This window comes from Colias croceus, chromosome Z (assembly GCF_905220415.1).
Source record: "Colias croceus chromosome Z, ilColCroc2.1".
NCBI lineage: Eukaryota > Metazoa > Arthropoda > Insecta > Lepidoptera > Pieridae > Colias > Colias croceus.
Genome location: NC_059568.1, coordinates 6,526,090 through 6,546,355, shown reverse-complemented (window position 1 = coordinate 6,546,355; position 20,266 = coordinate 6,526,090). Strand labels below are relative to the sequence as shown.

The following is a 20,266-nucleotide window of genomic DNA, read 5'->3' as shown; positions in this document are numbered from 1 at the left end:
AATTGGCCCAAAATTGAATTTGAACTTGTTTATACATATATACAACCTCTTAAGTCACTGCGTCACCATGATCCAGAAGGAATACTAGAAAAACATTATTAACACTCATGAATCTTAGATTACAAAAAAGTCATGAATATTCTAGTTTTCTGTTGATAAAAGTGTTTTAAAAATTTTCTCCGAAATTCCAAACAACAATCGCAAACTAATTAAGTACAAACTATTTCACATTAATATAATATACAAGTATTCATATCTATAGATCGAAGTGAACTGGTTTAATTAAATTGTTGTATGTAGGTTATAGGCATTTTCTAGGTAGACATGATTTACCACCATAGACCGCGTCACCGCTTTCCATCAGGTGAGACTGTGGTCAAATGTCTACCTATTCGAATTAAAAAAAAAGGTATATCATTATCACCATTATAACTCTGCATTTTTAAAAATCTTAACAAGTCTTCTTAATAAAAATTATTTTAAATAATAATCTAGGTAAATAATTAACTCAGAGGCTTACATTATATTTTTACATTCCATGTGTTTGAATTTTATTGCCCCTAATTGGTTAAGTTGCACATAACCCATTATTTAGACAAAATATTTATAATATTGTTCAATATCATATAAATATTATATTTGCAAATAGTGTTTACCCAAAATAATATACCATTGCAATATTTAACTGTTTATTAATATTTGTAATGAACCTTAAAACATTCAAAAAAATTAATTAATATCATTGAAAATATATGTTGAATGAGGTTAATATAATATTATAAATTAATGTTTTTTTTAAAAGCCACTTTAACTAAAATATTAAATTAATGGAATATTGAAGCTAGAAAACAAATTAATGTTACTTAATAATTTTTTGTATTTTACTTTTTCAGAATCTGTTAAAATCACAAAGAGAACTACACCTCAAGATATAATAGATAACAAGGATAAAACCACAAGTGTGGCTGGAATTTCAAATCGTATAGTTCAAACATCCACTGAAGAGACAAGTATTTTAAGGGTTGATAATGTTCAAGATATTCAAGCAAAACAGATTGCAAGAGTACCATGGCGTTCAAGTGGAATTGAAAAAAGTATTCAATTAAAGGACGAGGCAGTTCTTGAAACAAAGCACTGGAGAAAACAGCGCAAGGATTCAAATATTACTAATGATGTTTTCAGATCCTCAGAGGATTCAAATATTCTCCGTATAGATAAAAGTGAAGTAATCAATAAAAATGATACTACTGTTGAAGCTAAAAATTGGCGTAAACAAAGAAGTGAAAAAGACAAAGAAATTCAAAGGATCCATGAGATAGATGATAGTACAATTGTACATGTAGATGAGTCTGAAGATTCATTAACTGTAAAGAAAGATGTTAATGTAAAAGATAAATCTGATGTCAGTTTTGGGACAACTAAAGAAACTATACCTTGGACACAGGAGGCAATAAAATTAAGACCAACAAAGACAGATAAATCTTCAAAACCAAAAGAACAATTAGAAAAAGTCCACTTAAAACCAGTACAAAAGAAACAATTTGATAATGTAGAGACAGTGGTAATTGATGAAAGTATTACCTCAGAGGAAAATACCATAATTTTAAAAGTTGTTGAAGAAGGCGAAAGAATACAGAACATCATTAAAGATGGTATTCAAGTAAAATCGGATAAATTACAAGAGCAAGAAAAACCGCAGCAAGTTGAGTTAAAGCCAGTAATGCGCGAAAAAGAAAAACACGTTGAAAAAATTCAATCGGAAGAAGTATCGTGGCGCACTGGTAAACGTGTCTCAAAGGAGGAACAAGCAACAGAAGAAGTACTTCTTAAACCGGAACCAAGAAAGGAAAAATCGGATGAAGAAAATCCGGAAGAAGTTATACTTGAACCATTTCATAAAGATAAAGTAAAGCACATTGAAGAGAATAAACCAGAAGAAGTCACTTGGCGTACCGGTAAAAGGAAGCCCAAAGAAGAACATGTGGAGGGGGTAAGTCTTAAGCCGATTCCTAGGAAAGAAAAACCGCAAGAAGAAAAACCGGAAGAAACAAAATTGAAGCCTGTCAAAAAAGAGAAGACTATTGAAGATGCTTCTCCAGAAGATGTCAAATGGCCAACAGGAATAAGAAAACCTAAAGAGAAGCAACCAGAAGACGAAGTTACTCTCAAACCTATACCCAAGAAAGAGAAATCAGAGGAAGAGAAACATAAAGATACACAGGTGCCTACAGCGAAACAAAAGCCCTTAGCTGACAGTGTGCCAGATGCAGAAACTTTTCAAAAGAGTAAAAGGAAGCCTCAAGAAGAAAGACCAATAGAGGAAGTTGTGCTCAAACCAGTACCCAGAGTGAAGAAATCTGAAGATAGAGTGGAGCCTGAAAAGGTAGAGCTAAAACCAGTAAAGCGTGAAAAAGGAAAACCAGTTGAAGAAATTCAACCCGAAGAAGTAGCCTGGCGTACTGGAAAACGTAAGCCAAAGGAAGAACAACCAGCTGAAGAGGTTATTCTTAAACCAGTGCCAAGAAAAGACAAACCGGTAGAAGAAAAACTGGATGAAGTTAATCTTAAGCCAGTTCAAAAAGGCAAGGTAAAGCCTATTGAAGAGGCCAAACCAGAAGAAGTTTCTTGGCGTACTGGTAAGAAAAAGCCAAAGGAGGAACAAGCAGTAGATGAAGTTATACTCCAACCTATACCGAAGATGGAGAAGCCGGAAGAAGATAAACGGGAGATAGGTCACCTTAAACCAGTACAAAAAGACAAAATAAAACCCATTGAAGAGACCAAACCAGAAGAAGTATCGTGGCGTACTGGTAAAAGAAAGCCTCAAGAGGGCCAACCAGTAGAGCAAGTTATACTTAAACCCATACCTAAGGAAGAGAAACCAGAGGAAGAGAAGTCTAAAGAGATGCCTACAGAAAAACAAAGACCCTTAGATGAGAGAGTGCCAGATGAAGTAACTTGGTCAAAAGGTAAAAGACAGTCTCAAGAAGAAAACTCACTAGTTGAAGTTGTGTTAAAACCAGTGCCCAGAGAGAAGAAGCCTCAAGATATTATAGAGCCTGAAAAGGTGGAGCTTAAACCAGTAAAGCGCGAAAAAGGAAAACCACTTGAAGAAATTCAACCCGAAGAAGTAGCATTGCGTACTGGTAAACGTAAGCCAAAGGAGGAAAAACCAGCAGAAGAGGTTATTCTTAAACCGATACCAAGAAAGGAAAAACCGCAAGAAGAAAAACTGGATGAAATTAATCTTAAACCAGTACGAAAAGACAAGGTAAAGCCCATTGAAGAGACCAAACCAGAGGAAGTATCTTGGCGCACTGGTAAAAGAAAGCCCAAAGAAGAACAATCTGCCGAGGAAGTAAATCTTAAGCCAATTCCAAAGGAAGAAAAACAAGAAGAAGAAAAACCGGATGACATTAAACTTAAACCATTCCGAAAAGATACGGAAAAGTCCTTGGAAGAGGTCCAACCTGAAGAAGTATCGTGGCTTACAGGTAAAAGGAAGCCAAAGGAAGAAAAACCGACTGAAGATGTTAGTCTTAGACCTGTACTGAAGGTAGAAAAGCTGGAAGAGGAACAATCTAAACAAGATCTTGATAGAGAAAAGCCTACGGAACAAAAGAAACCAGAAGAAGTAACTTGGCGCACTGGTAAAAAGAAACCGAAGGAAGAACAACCAGTGGAAGAAGTTGCTCTCAAACCAATTCCTATAAAGGAAAAAGCACAAGAAAAAAAGCCAGAAGAAGTAGAACTGAAGCCTGTACAAAAACAAAAGACTGTGGAAGATACCACTCCAGAAGATGTCAAATGGCCAACGGGTAAAAGAAAACCAAAGGAAGAACAACCAGTGGAAGAGGTTGCTCTCAAACCAATTCCTAGAAAGGAAAAAGCACAAGAAGAAAAGCCAGAAGAAGTAAAACTGAAGCCCGTACAAAAACAGAAGACTGTGGAAGATACCACTCCAGAAGATGTCAAATGGCCAACGGGTAAAAGAAAACCGAAGGAAGAACAACCAGAGGAAGAGGTTACTCTCAAACCAATTCCTAGAAAGGAAAAACCACAAGAAGAAAAGCCAGAAGAAGTTAAACTGAAGCCCGTGAGAAAAGAAAAGATTGTGGAAGATACCACTCCAGAAGATGTCAAATGGCCAACAGGTAAAAGAAAACCCAAAGAGGAACAACCAGAAGAAGAGATTAAACTGAAACCAGTACCTAAGAAACAACTTCCGGAAGAGGAAATACCAAAAGCAAAAGTGGAAGTGCCTGCACCAAAACACAAACCTATTGATGAAAGTCTTCCAGAAGACGTAACTAAGCTAAAAAGTAAAAAGCCAAAAGAAAAACAACCAGTGGAGGAAGTGAGTCTCAAACCAATAATCAGGGGAGAAAAACCGGAGGAAGAAAAACAGGCAGAAGTACAACTGAAACCAGTTCCAAAAGAAATGGAAATGCCAATTGAGGAGCTTAAACCAGAACAAATATCATGGCGTACTGGAAAAAGGAAACCAAAGGAAGAACAACCAGAGGAAGAGGTTATACTCAAACCGGTCCCAAAGAAAGAGAGACCGGAAGAAGATCAATCTAAAGATGAAGAACTCAAACCGGTTCTAAAAGAAAAGGAAGAGTCTATTGAAGAGGTGAAATCACAAGAAATATCATGGCGTACCGGTAAAAGAAAGCCAAAAGACGAGCGACTAGTAGAAGAAGTTAATCTCAAACCGACACCGAAAGTGGAGAAACCAGAAGAAGAAACACTGGACAAAGTACAATTAAAACCAGTTCAAAAAGACAAAGAAAAACCTGTTGAGGAGATTAAACCAGATGAAGTTACTTGGCGCACTGGCAAAAGAAAACCGAAAGAGGAACTACCTCAAGAGGAAGTTAAGCTTAAACCAGTTCCTAAAAAAGAAAAATCGGAAGAAGAAAAACCTGAAGAAATAAAACTCAAGCCCGTGAAAAAAGAAAAGATTATTGAGGAACCCTCTCCAGCCGATGTCAAATGGCCAACAGGTAAAAGAAAACCTAAAGAGGAACAACCAGGAGAGGAGGTAATACTCAAACCAATACCTCATAAAGAAGAGCCGAAAGAAGATACGCCAAAAGAAGAAATACAAGTGCCCTCATTAAAACAGAAGCCAGAAGTTAAGAGGAAGCCTAAAGAAGAAAAACCAGAAAATGTAGAACTTAAGCCAATAAAGCATGAAGAAAACATTGTTGAAGAAATTAAATCAAATAAAATAAAAGTTGTTGAAGAGGTTGTTGTCAAATCGGAAGAGCCTGAAGAGAAAAAAGAATCTCAGGAGGACCAATTTACAGATGTTGTAGATGAAGTTATTACTCATAACGAAAAAGTCATAAAAAAGAAGAAGGTAGTTAAGAAAGTGTCATTGGAAAAAGAAACCGAATTGCAAAAAAGTTCTGAAAAAGGTAAGTTATTAATTTTATGCATTTATCGACATTTTTAAAAGGATTTGTCAAGTACACGTATTCTACTCATTACTTTTTGTCTGTTGTGTAACTCAAACGTTATACCAAACACACATAATAGAGGTATTATATGAAAATATTATAATTTGTATAAAATAACATATTATATGTAATTTAAATATATAAAACGTAATTTAATTTATTAAATTATATGGTTTATTACTAATTGAAATTTAAGTTCAGATGTTCAGATCATCATAAAATATATTTAAAATGGATCACGTTGTATATTTGTAACGTTGGATATTATTATAATTTGTCTATTTTAAACAAAATCTGTTATATGGTGCCAATAAGCAATTTTCTAGTCTTAATTGTAGTAGAAAACTGCGATTTTATCCTTAGTATTTACCATCAGAAACCTCTTTCCAGAAATTGGGCCTATAATTATACAACCTCTCCAAGCCGCAGTCGTGAATGAACATGACAATTTTGAACTTACGGTTATGTTTAATCCAAAAACTGTTAGTAGCATTACATGGTTCATGAATAACAAAGCTATTGAAGAAAATGATGACTGTATAATTCACACGGAAACTGGAAAGTCTATAGTAAAAATAAGACACGCTGATAAAAAAAAAATTGGCAAATATGAAGTTATATTAGAAAATAATAATATCGTAGCAAAGTCTGCCTCAACAGTGAAATTAAATAAATCCGTTGGCGTAGAAAACGTTAATCCTCCGGTATTCATAAGGCCTTTACAACCCAAATTTGTGCGATTAGGAGATGTCATACTTTTAGAAACTGAGGTTACCTCAAATCCCTGTGCATCATTCCAATGGTTTTTGGGTAACAGAGAAGTCAGCACATATATTAAACAAAATAAGATACGAAATATGTATGTTACCAGCAAAGATAATATTTCTTGTTTATGTATTGAAAATATTACAAATAATTTGGAAGGCATTATAACATGCAGAGCCGAAAACTTTTCTGGATCTGTTTCATCTTCTGCTTCGCTTTTCGTTGTGAGCGATGCAGTCGATAATGTTTTAGGAGAACCACCTAAATTTATTGATCATTTAAAACCGACAACAGTTATGGATGGTGATCCTATTTTATTAAGCTGTACAGTCGTGGGAGAGCCTTGGCCAAAAATAGAATGGTTTCATCATGAAAAGTTGTTAGAGGTGGCTAGAGATGTCACTATCGGCAGACAGGAATCTGGATTATGTGAATTATGCATAAAAGAAGCTTTCCCCGAAATGACAGGAATCTACAAATGTGTAGCTACAAACGAGTTTGGGCAATGTACCAATGATTGTGTAGTTAATGTGGAAGGTAGACAAACTTCCAATTTTTTTGAAAGCATGTCAAATACATCCATTAACTAAAATTGCATGAATAAAACAGACATGATAAAGGCAAATTTAATTAATTATTCTTACAAGCTTTAGCATTATCCACATTAGAGCGATGAGCATTTATTTGATTAAAAGTTATTATGAGGCACAGGGCTGATTTTGTAGTCTATTATACTAGTTAAATTGTTTGTTGAGCACCTTTTTTGTTATTTTTACACGTAACAAGTGTACAATAAAATGCTTAACAAAATATAGCTTTTCTTTATTTTGCTAATGCACTTACACACAAATACAAAGCTTTTATGGACCACATTTTATAATTCACATTGAAAAAAATCCATCACATTCAGTTACCTAACAAACCATGGAAATGAATAAACATAATATCTAGACATTTTATTTTATTTTTTGTTTTCAGCCTATGAATACGTACCCAGTGCTTCAGAAGAGGATCTCTTGAGTGACGAGGTAGGGTTCTGAAAAAGCATAAGAATTTATGACTATACTATGCTATATTATTAAATTTATTATGTATCTTGGTTTAAAAAAAAGAATTAAACTGTAATGAGGGTTGAGGTTTAATTATTTTTCTTGTAAAATTAAATAGTGATTGCTTATGAATATGAGTGTGTATACAATTGTTTTACTTTGATCTATTCTAACTGTCGCTTCTACATATCTTCTTCTAGAAGAACCTTCTGGCAAGAAAAGTTGGTTACATTGTGTAAAGCCTGGTCTCGGACCCGGGACCCCTAATCGATATTAAGTCAGAAGTCCTCACTATTGAGCCACAACTGCACTTTGTTAACTGTTTCTCATATTTAATATGTCCTAAAGACTACAAACTTTTAATGATACTGATTTCTTTCTTTCTTTCTAGTTCTTTATGTAAAAAAATATATTTATTATGCTTTATTTAATTATAGAAAACAAGTGATATCGAAGAATTTGCACCGAAAATAGTTAAAGCACTGCCAACGGTAGTGAAATCAAATGAAGGCGAATTGACAAGGTAATACTAGCATCCATTGAAATATGAAATAAAGCGTTGCACATTTTATTAATAAAGAATTACAGAATCAAATTTTGCTTGATCTATTGAAATTAATATAATCAATGTGCAATTTATGTGTGATACCAGAATATGTGGTACGAGGTTAATCTATGGTCTTTTTCACAGATTTGAAGCTAAAGCAGTCGGCGTACCAAAACCTCAGATAAGATGGATGAAAAAAGGGGTTATAATAAAGCACTCCAAGCAGTATCAAATGGAAGAAATGGAAGATGGTACATCTGTTTTGATTATTCCTCAAGTGCTCCAGGAAGACACAGGAGATATAAAGTTTGAGGCTTACAATCCACTTGGTGTTACTACCACAGTAGCTGCATTATCCGTTCAGAGTGAGTTTATAGAAGATATGAAAGTAGAAGTTATGCGACCTAATGACATTCATATCTATCGTTGTATTGATCGTTATCATATTATTCTAATTGTGTATTTGGTTATATTTTTCAGCTTATTTCTTCCGCGAGTACTGCCCTAAATAATCCTTATCCTATATCCCCTGATTTCGTGTACTATTGACATTTACACAAACGAACGAAACACAAAATAATAATAATAATGATTTCACACTATGGCAATAAAATGATCACCAAGAATCTTTAGATGAATAAAATCACTCATAATAAAACACTGAGTATATAATATATATCATTATATAATATATACCTAATAACTCGTAATATAAATAAGTTATAACGTTATTTTATGTTAAAGGTCTTATCGGCACCAAGGAATACAGGAAGCCCGAATGGGTAACACATATGGAAGAATTACAAGCTGCATTACAAGGTTAGATTTTTATATTATAATGTATGTACAAAAATGAGTAATATTTAACACAATATATTTTATAATTACTTACTGGTGTTTTTTTAGCCACTCAATCAGTTCCAACTTTCGTACAAAATATATTATCTGAACGTGTTCAGGAAGGAGAAACCGTCACCTTTGATGCTATATTTAGTGGAAATCCCCAGCCAGGTGAGACTATTTATGTAATTTCATTAGAAGTAACCTATACCTAATGATGTAATTAATTATAAGATCTGGGGGCACGGTAGTGCCCCCGCCAAGACGAGCCAAGCGAACAAGCACGGGCACTACCTACCTTTTCTCGAAGCGCTTCGACGTTTTTTTGAACCCTCATAACTTGGGTTTGGATTATGCTAGATCAACAAAATTTTCGGGATATATTGTCAATAGCGGACTTATTGAACATAATATTAAGTTTTAATTACATTAGCTTTTATACTTCAGATTTTATTTATATCTAAAAAACGCTAATTTCGTCACTGACTCACTGATGATCATCAAAATTCTTAAGGTATTTCCTAATGTCCTAGAAAGCTGAAATTTTGTATGTAAGCTAGTATTAGCACACAAACAACAAAAAAATTATAAAACTTGTAACTTTCATCCCCCAACCCCTTAAACTAGGGGATGGGAGTTTTTATGAGACCTGTAATTTTAAATTAAATTTTGATGACGCTAGAGGTCTAATCTAATAATCTAAAACTTGGTTCCCCTAGATATATATATGTATAGGTACTCCTTGTTAAAAAAAAATTAAAACTTTAATCGACATACTTATAAAATTTTGTTACAAACAACTAACAAAAATAAATGAAATCCCACCAAAAACATTTTCATGTAAAATGTTGCCAAGACGAGCCCATATGACTCGCACTGTCAAAAAGTTATCAGATCTCATGTAGAGCGAAGCTTCTAACACTACACGCCCTAACTCTACAAGGCCTAACTTCACAAACTCTACACCTTAGTCAAAATATGTGGCTTGGCCGTTCGTTACTACAAGAACTATTGTATAACACAAAAGTAATGCACAGTGAATTAATTTTTCACCTTACGCCGCTGTGAATGTAGCGAAATGGCCAAGCCACATATTTTGACTAAGGTGTAGAGTTTGTGAAGTTAGGCCTTGTAGAGTTAGGGCGTGTAGTGTTAGAAGCTTCGCTCTACATGAGATCTGATAACTTTTTGACAGTGCGAGTCATATGGGCTCGTCTTGGCAACATTTTACATGAAAATGTTTTTGGTGGGATTCAATTATACCGCAATAGTCAGATGTAATCTATGAGTAATAAATATCATTTTTTTTACAGAAATTATTTGGTATAAAGATGAAAAACCGATAATGACAGATAGCAGCTTCCAAATTGAAACTAAGGATAATAGAACTATATGTAAGGTTAAAAAAGTAGCAAAGAAATCTGAGGGATCATACAGCTGCAAAGCAGTGAGTGATGTTGGCATGGCAATAACAAGGGCAACATTACAAGTATTTGAAGCTGATGAAAAGTTTGAAAAGATTAAAAAGAAAAGAGTGAAATCACTGAAACAGGACACAATAGAAGAAGCTAAAGCTGAAACATTAATTGAAGAAACATCTTCGTCCGTAATCAAAACAGAAGTAGATGTTATGGAACAGCCTGATCATATAGTAGAAGCTAAAGAAGAGAAGGCAATCATGTCTGTAAAGGAACTAGATTATGTTGAAACTGTGGATGTTGCCACTTCCAAGAAAGTTGAGACTAAAGTAAAGAAATCTGTGCAAAGAAAACCCGAAAATATTGAACCAAAGATCACTCCTCACGATTATATAATAACATCTGAGGAGACTAAAGATGAATCAGTTGAGTCATTTGAAAAGACTTCGTACAATTTGGAAAAAATACAAACCAAGAAAGTCTTATCTGATTCACATTTGATCGCAGAAGTGAATGAATTATTAGAAGTAATCAATGCTAAGGAATTTGGTCCCGGAGAGTCGCCCTTACGTGAGCTTGCTACTATTGGATATATGTTAAGAAATGGTGTTACTGTTGAAGAAATTGAAATCTTATATGAATCAGAACATTTTCCTTCATTAAGGGTACCACAGTCACAATCGGCATTAGTACAATTAGTGGAAAGACAGGGCCACGGGGCCCTTATTACAGAAGTACTTACGGAAGAAACTGCGGAAAGTGAGGATATTATTGCAGCGAAGGTTGGTTTTAAAGCTTTCATGAAAATGGTGGAAATGAAACATACTTCAGTGGAAGAAGTAATAGCTCATTTGTACCCAGAAGATTTTACGCCTCGTTCATGGGAACAAAAGGGAGCGCATGAGGTAATTCATTTGCATTTTCTACATAATCAACGTAAACAACATGTACCTACTACAATATTATCTTGTCGAAATTTTATTTTTATCAGTTAGTTATCCTAACCCTAGTAGATACGAACTCAACTAAACAAGAATCATTAAAATCAATTCAGTCGGTTTACACGTGGTGTAACTAACACGACTTTCTTTTTTAAACTATACTAGCTTACCACCCGCGGCTTCGCCCGCTTTCTCTAAAACGATTTGAGATCAGATTTAAACTATCCTATCTCTCAAATTGGATTGAACTGCACATGGTGTGCCAATTTTATTATAATCGGTTAGTGGTTTAGGAGTCCATTGAGGACAAAAATTGTGACACGAGATTTATATATATATTAACATGTATAGATTTTGATTCGAAAACTTTAGACACTACTAAAAATAAAAGCTAGTCAATAACATAAAAAATATAGGTATATATTAAATCCATTCATATAACACAATTATTCCGTATTAGGCCCTGATATTGTTTTAATTTGTGTTATTATATTTTTTAACAATACATAATTGAGTATAAGCACATTATGAATAAATCAGTGCTCCTCACGATTTTATTCTTCCTACAAAAATACACAGTTTATTATTTCCAAAAAAAAACGAATTGTTGCCTCATTAACCTTGTTTTATCATGGTATGATATGGTTTCAGACAATAGAGACTGAAGTAAAAGAAAAAGCTGAAATGCATGCCCCAGAAATTCACAAAGGTAACTTATATACATACATATACTACATTAGCCTGTACTATACATATATTATTATAAAAAAAGAGTTTGTGGACTTATGTACACGCGTTAGAAGTTATACTTCTTTGGCGTATGGAAAAATACTATAGAATATACAACTTGAACATAGTTATCAATTTTCATACCACCTAGAACTAACTTCATGCTGTTAAATTTAGGTGTCGGTGTGCACGCGCATCGTAAAAATTCACTCTCATCATTTTTCTCCATCGCGCCAAAAGAAGTATAACTTCAATCAAAAAATGAATTTCAGCAAATACTCCTCTAAAATCAATTAGTAATATTAAAAATCCTTTGTGGGATCATTGTCTTAAATTTAATTCATTCTGATGTTCTTTCAGACACATTGAAGATATCGGAAGATAAAATAAGTAAAAAAGGTAGGTTATTTAACTTTATGAGATATAGATTATTAATGAATGTTGGCTCATGCTAATTAACTTCGGCCATAATAATTTATAAATTAATAAGAATCTAATTTTAATAACACGGCTTTGCAATTATAATACTAAAAATTTGTCAATTATGTATAAGTATGTATTTAAAGGCACATATTATTTAATCTATATATATCGGAACAATTAAAAATATAGACTTTTAAAGTTTTACAGCTTTTACTGCGGTATTACTAATATGCGGTTACTAATTTGCACCAAACACTCAAATTATGACGTATAAAATTTAATTCAGCTTATCATCAGCAATTTACCTTCAAGACTGTGCTGCTTTTGGATAAAATGTAGTTAGGCTAATCGTTGAAGTAAGTACCAATTCACATTTAAGTAACAATTGTAAATCTGTAGAAAGCTTATGTGTATTAATACTAAATTTACTTATCCAGTACTATTATATTTGTAATTATTATATTATTTTGTTTCTAAAATTTCGTACAATTCATCTACTATACTGTATTTCACAGATAACACTGAAATTGAACAAGTAAAACGCAAAAAACACACAAAACTGTCTAAAACATCTGAAGTCTACAATGAGGGTGTTACTGAAATCGTACAAAGCTCAAGACAACAGCGTTCAAAGGATGTTACTCAATTTGAACAAGAAGAAGAAACCATTTCCCTCGACGATGAACCAATACCTCTTGTAAAGAGTTTGCCCATGGACTTCCATGAAAATTTGATTGAAGTTATACCATCCAGTGAAGCAACGAACATTATTCCCGATGAAATAAATGAGCAAAAAGCTATTATAAAACTGGATACAAATCAATCCCTCATAAATGAAATGCAGCAGTCACAAGAAAATGAAAAACCTTTACCAATAAAATCTAAATCAAAACATTTCATTAAGTCTACATTCACTGAAGCTGAACCGTTACAAGTTACTGAGATAGATATAGAACATTCAGTTGAAAAATACTTAGCAAGCGACGTAACCAACGAGAATGTAACAAATACATATATTGTATCATCTGAAGGAGTAGAAACTTCTGAAACTATTGTTAATATTTCAGTAGGTCAAGTAGAAAATTGCGATCAACAAGAGGGAGTCGCGAAACCATCTCTGTTATTGAAAAATGCTATTAAGGTAACAGAACAATTTGCCCCAATTAAAGAAAGCCCTATATGTGATTCTTCTATAAAAGAGTCTGTTGCGGCCGTTACCCTTTCTCCTCTTTCTGGCTTGAATGTAGAAGAAGTAAAACCCAATGATAAAGAGGAAGATTTGGTGACAAAACCAATTGAGAAAACAGTAACCCCAAAACCTAACTTTAGTTTATTAGAATCTATAGAAGTCGGAGAAGTATTTGTAGAGGATAAATCAGGGAAATACTACCCTGAATTAATAGTACCAACTGAAATGGCTAAAGAAGATGTTATAGTTTCGAATCAAATTTCAACAGAAATTCTTAATATTCAAGAAAAAGAGAGCGCGTTTGATATTCCAAAAGCACCAAGTTCACAAGAGGCAAAATTAAACCTTATCTCAAAAGATAGTATTGTCGTTTCTACTAATACTCCCCATGAAAAAGAAGGAAATTTAGAACCATTCAGTGATTCTTCAACAAACGCTAGTGTAGGTGAAGATATAGGAACTCACTTTAGCCTTGATAATTTAATTACAACTTCACACATTAAAGAATCAGAACTCCAACCAACCCAGTACGCGGAAAAACTGGCTAATGTTAGTTTTAATGAACATCAACACACATATAAAGTTGAACCGCAAATTCATGATTCCGAATATAGCCTAGAAAAGGAAAAACTAGCTAATGAGATGTATGCTCAGATGAATGTTACAGCATTGCAAAAAAATATAACGGAAGAAGTTCAAGTTCATGAACGGGAAACAAGATTTCCAGTTAAAGAAGATAAACCATCCATGACAGCAAATATTGAAATGGATGTTGCTGAACCAGTAATAATGTCTGAAACTGTTGGTATTTCACCAATGGATGAGTTTATGGTCTCAGAAAAGAAATTAGATGAGATTGCTACAGAATCTTTTATAACGGAGACCGCTAAAACTATAAGCACACCATTTGTGCACGATCAAGAAATTCCCGAGAACTATTCATTTAAAAAACCTGAAAATATTACAGTTTCGCTTACTCCAAACATGTCTTTAACTGTTTCACAAACGGAAACTTCTGACTCAGCGGAAAATCTTGGCATTAATAAAACACCTGAGCTAAATACTGCGCTTAAAGCACCAACACATCATTTGAAGACGCCTCTATCCGAAATAATAACTACTGCTGATCAGATAACACTTTTAAACGAATTGGAGCAAAAAACAGATACAGCCACGGAGCAAAGAGATATATTAAAAGAATTGTTAGTAACAGAAGCAACAGTAAGTGAACAAATATGCCAGTTTGATCGTATTGAAATACCTAAAAATGAAGCAATAACTACCTTTTCAGAAAAAGAAAGTATTAATATTAGCGAAATAGTACCAAATGTTGCTGAGGATGTTTTTAAAACTATGCCTAGTGAAAACAAGAAAGCACATATAAACATGGATGTAAATCACAAAGTTCCTGTAGTTTTAGAAGTTAGTTCTCGAGAATCCGCTAATGAATTTAATTTATCACTAACTCTCACCGAAGAAGCTTTAGTAAAACAAAATATTTTATCATCAGTTATGGTGTCTGAAAGTAAATGCTTGGATAGTCAAGGAATATTACAAGACTTTACAAAACCAGATGAAAAAACTATTACATCAGAAATTGTTCCATTACAGGATATTATTAGTGTAATGGAAACAGTACATAATGAAAAAGAAGGTACTTATGATAAAAGTGTCTCTCCTAAAAGCTATAGCGCTTCTTCTGATGTTTTTGGACACCCAGTTGCAGTCTCTTCTGAAACGGTAGCAGACTCCAGTGTTTCATTAACGTCAGATATCCATATGCCCAAACAAACTCAGGCTAATGTTGAAAACATACCGCATAAGGAATTGTGCGTCACATCTACCATTTTCAATGAGAAAGAAAGTACTCTTTTAAGGGAAACTCCCGTCAACTTCACTGCTTCTACTGAAATATCTGAATGTGAGGCTTTGCTCATAGAAGAAAATAAAGCAGTAACAGAACCTTCCATTTTTAACGCTTCTAAAATATTACCTAAAGCAATCGCACAAAGTGACACAATAACTACAGAGGCTATTATACAAGAAGAAGTTTTAGTTAACATGCATGAGGGTTTGCTAAAAACTGATAATAAGGAATTACAAGCAACCAAGCCGTCTGTAACAATTAGTGGTTTGCGAGTGCCAGAATATAATGAAAAAGTACCGATCGAAAAAGAACTAAAATTGTCATTACCACAATTTCCAGATGAGCAAAAGGCTGATATATTACATAGTCATCATCATGGTATAATTACTTCCGAAGTTCTGTCTCAGACAGATAACATACAAGAAGCTCAAGATTTTCATATGTCTCTTAAAAAGGCAGTTGGTAAAATTGATGAAATTTATAGAAAAGCTCCTGAAATTGAGGAGGTCGTTACAAATCAAGTTCCTGAAGAAATTTCATGTAATGATATTGACCAACAACGATCCATCATGACACATGTTGCAGCACACCACTTAGAGAGTACTGAAGTAGTGCCAGTGGAAAGTGAATCTATGATACCGAAGCAATCAATATCGGAAAATAAACTTACGGGCGAAATCATGCAAAGCCAAGCCATTTTAACAAGTTCTATTGAAACTATGGAAAACGTGGACGATTATTGCAAACAAATAACTAAAGTACCGACTCAGGATGCCGACGTTGGTTTTGTACCTTTTTGCGGCACCGTAAATACAGAGGTCATAGTGTCCAATGATATTGAAGGTATGCCGAAAATCTTGGAAAAGACTGTCAATGCAATTCGTACACAAGATGAGTTGAGGCAATATGTTCATGGATTCCAAGTTTTCGAAGGCGATACAGAATCTGAATTTGTTCCTTATAAAATACCTTTGGACCAGGAAGCAAAAACGGCTCTTGTTGAATTAACGGCTAAGGAAATATTGGAGGTTCAATTCATTGAAGGAGAAAATGCCATATCTAGTGCAATCTCTGATGTTAATGTAAAGAAGGCAAGTGTAAGTCTTAACCAACAACAGTCGTTGTTTAATATAGAAGTGATTGCCCATGATAATAGTGAAGAACTTTGTATAGCAGAAAAACCAAAAGCTAGTGCTATATCGAGTCAGGGGTTACAAGAAGCTATCGAGAAGTCTGAACAATTTATATTAGAAACGGAAAAACCATACAGGGATGTAATACCAGTATCTAAAGAAACAACAGGAGGCATTGAGGAACATAAATCTTTAGATGTAACTGAAATTATACCGACAGAATCAGAAATTGTCCTGAACACTTTACCATCTACACAGCAAACGGTATCAGTAGCTCATAATTTTGTTGTGAATTCTGGAATAAAAGTAAATGAAACAGTGTTTAACGAGCATGAGGAGATATTTTCGACTGAAGATTTGAAAACTAGTAGTGCTGATGTGAATCTACGACCATCTGAGAGTATAAAAGTAATAGAAGATGTCGTAGCTGAAAAAGAAGAACGACTTAAAATTAATAAACTACCCGAAGCTGTTTCGAATGCTGTTAATTTAAGTCCACATAAGCACTTAAATGTGGAAATGTGGCAACTTGCAGAAACAGAAGCAGCTTTCATAGAAAAAGATAATGCAAAAGAAACTAGCGGCATAATTGATATAGAGACTTTTAAGTCACTGAATGTGAGTAAAATAGAACCAGAACAACAACGTGAGGATTTGGAAATTATTGAGCCTTCTAAGTCACATAGCACTTCTATAAATGTTCTTACTGGTGATCATCTTAGTGTATGCGAAACTTTGCCACTGGAACGAGAAACTAATTTACCCAAAACGGCACTCGAAAAATCAAGCCAAATTACTGCTACTTTAGATACATCAAAATATGTGACAGTCATAGAAGTAAAACCAACAGAAAAAGAAAATTTATTTGATGGCGTATTTGAGCGACCAAGTCAAACTTGTACTTCAACTATTGAAACAACTTCATCTATTGAAGTACAAGAAGTTTTAACAAAAGAATCTGAACAATACATGTCACCTGAAGATATTTCAAAAGTTGTTAAGTCAAATTTAGTTGTTGAACCCCAACATCATGTTTTTGTGAGCGATGTATCAGTTAAAGAACGTGAAGAAAACTTAAATATTGATACTTTCCCGTCATGTAAAAATGAAAATATTGGTATAATAACAGCTAAGCATATTTTAACATTTGAAAATGTTCCAATGGAGATTGAATCAGATGTTATATGCAAAGATTTTAATAAACCTGAGAATGCTCATCAAGATCGTGTTGTATTAGAAGGGCTGTATAGTGAGCAGCCAAATATTTTAGAGCACGCTCAGGAAATCACAACAGAAATCACTTCAGACGTCGTTCTTAATGTCAAGGCAGATATTGACAGTCTAAAAGCGGCAAATCAAAGTACAGTAACTGTACAAGAACATCCTGAACAATTGCCAAATTTCATACAAACAAAAGTAAAAGCAACAGAAACATCTGCCCCAGAACAAGATGTTTTTGAAACGTTATTGACACAAGTTATGGAAAGTACTGATAAGTTAAGTGACCAAGAGATGTCAATAGAAAGCAAAGCACAATTGCATGTAGAAACTCATAAAAACATTTTTACTCAGGAATATATAACTCACGATGTGCCTAAAGATTTAGTTCACCAAAAAGGTGAGGAATTACACGCTGAAAAAAGTTTATCAGAGTTGCAACCTGTTCAAAAAACTGAGGTAATCACTGAGGAAAGAACTGAAATGTTAAGTAAAGTTGCTGCTGTTAAGGACGGAACAGCTACTGAGAGTCATGTTATCCAACAAAGTATAGAAAATGTAAGGCCGGAGTTATTTGAAAATACTGGCGATTTAATAAACCAGTATAAACCTAACCTTACGAAAGCTTCTCTTGACTTGGAAACACATGTAAGCTTTAGTGTTTCTGAAAATTCTACTCAAGAAATACCATTACTGTTAAAAATTGAGTCAGACCAACCAATCAAAGGTAGAAAAGTGATTCCTGAAATGAATCCTTTAGAACAAATTGAAGTAGTTTATGACGAACAGATAACGGATGTTCAAAAACAAATAATAAATAAGGAAAATATTAAATCCAAAACAATCGAAATGTTACCGATCACTCAATTAGATGTTATAGTAAGTGATAATGTAACAGACACTGACTTTAAACAAAGTTCTCCTCGTGATAAGGCCTCCTTATCAATGACAACAGTGGAAGGAATACATGTTCTTGAAGTTAACGATGAGTGTTCTTCGAAACCTATTCCAAAAACAGATAATATTTTCGTCAATGCCACAACAACTCTTACTCCATTACCACACATACAGTGCGTAGAAAATATTGTTGATTCTCAATTAGAAGAATTAGTTACTCACACAAGCAAATTAAAAACAGTCACTGTTACAACACCATCCATAACACCGTTAATAGTTTCTGAACATGAATGCTTACAACATGAGTCTGTAATTCCATCGAAACTATCGCCCGAAAATCAAAAAGCTAAGACTGGTGTTACGGTATCACAAGTACTTGAGGTAAATAATGAGTTTGTAAATGAGCAAACGCAACCTTATGATGATGATAAACCCAGCGCGCATCAATCTAATTTAACAAGTGTGGAAGATCAATCTATTGAGGTTATACAGCCAGTAGTGCATACGATGGGTAAGTGTACTGATACTACAATCCTGCTTTATATCACGAATTCCTTTTGTTCAATTGCCGTTATCATCTCGCTAAACTGCAAGAAAAAATATTGGCTATAAAACGAAAATACCTACTTACTTAATAATTTTCCGAGTATTTTATCTTAGGAGTATGCTTTTATTATTGATTTGACTACCCGGATAGTAGAGAGGTGGGGCAAACTGGGTAAAATAAATAAATATTACACAAATATTAATGAAGAATTTGTGCTGAATGAGCAAAAAAAGATTTGAAACTTCCCTTATTAATTATTATTATAACCAGAAACAGCAAATTATTCATTATTGCATAAAATATCATGAATATTTTTTTATGTAATTGCTATTTAATATTATTAATTATATATAGATCTTCTTATATCAAGAAAGGAGGCTTTCAGTTTTTCGAGAATTTTCCAGATTAGCAATGTGAATTAACAAATATAATAATTAAAAAAAATAGTTTGTTTTACTTACAATAACATCATTTAATTCATTAGACCAAATTTGTATAATAGAACATTATACAAGCAGTGTCGCGTGGTTTCACTCACAGAAGAAAATCAACTCATGTGTTATTCTGATACATTTCTGATGTATATATAACATAATATTATATTTCTGTAAATTTTCACTTATAATACCACAAGAGCTTCAAAATTATCGGGTATTTTCCGATAGGTTCGTTGCAAACAAATGAAGGAGTCAAGTTTTTAGTCAAGGTTAAAAAATCTGAAAATGATTTTTCCTGAAAAACTTGACGACTTTATTTGTTTGCAGGGAACCTTGAGGGAAATGCCAGATAATTTTGAAGCTCGTGTGGTATTCGGGGGATTATTTTTCCGTCCCAAATGTCGGCCAATAATTTCACAATAAAATTGAATTCAACCTGTCAGTTTGCCGTCAACGACCAGAGAAAATTTTCAAAAAATTATCAGTATAATACCATGTAGGTTGAACCACGTGACGTCGAATGGTGCAATTCTATTGGTCGATATTTGGGTCGGAAAAATAATCACTTATAATACCACAAGAGCTTCAAAATTATCGGGTATTTTCCGATAGGTTCGTTGCAAACAAATGAAGGAGTCAAGTTTTTAGTCAAGGTTAAAAAATCACGAGCGCGAAGCGCGAGTGATTTTTCCTGAAAAACTTGACGACTTTATTTGTTTGCAGGGAACCTTGAGGGAATTGCCAGATAATTTTGAAGCTCGTGTGGTCTTCGGGAGATTATTTTTCCGTCCCAAATGT

At 33.7% G+C, this 20,266-nt stretch overlaps 1 protein-coding gene across 1 annotated transcript in view; it reads left to right on the top strand.

Annotated features, from left to right (window-relative positions):
* Nucleotides 1-324: 324 nt before the first annotated feature.
* The window catches only part of LOC123705469 (titin-like), a 65,915-nt gene continuing 45,973 nt past the window's right edge, over nt 325-20,266 (top strand). The window contains exons 1-12 of the mRNA XM_045654248.1: nt 325-364; nt 894-5,426; nt 5,859-6,770; nt 7,212-7,261; nt 7,720-7,805; nt 7,974-8,194; nt 8,574-8,648; nt 8,736-8,840; nt 9,983-10,992; nt 11,680-11,737; nt 12,118-12,156; nt 12,696-18,995. Of these exons, the coding sequence (XP_045510204.1) occupies nt 325-364; nt 894-5,426; nt 5,859-6,770; nt 7,212-7,261; nt 7,720-7,805; nt 7,974-8,194; nt 8,574-8,648; nt 8,736-8,840; nt 9,983-10,992; nt 11,680-11,737; nt 12,118-12,156; nt 12,696-18,995 (13,429 nt within the window). The remainder of the gene's footprint in view (nt 365-893; nt 5,427-5,858; nt 6,771-7,211; nt 7,262-7,719; nt 7,806-7,973; nt 8,195-8,573; nt 8,649-8,735; nt 8,841-9,982; nt 10,993-11,679; nt 11,738-12,117; nt 12,157-12,695; nt 18,996-20,266) is intronic.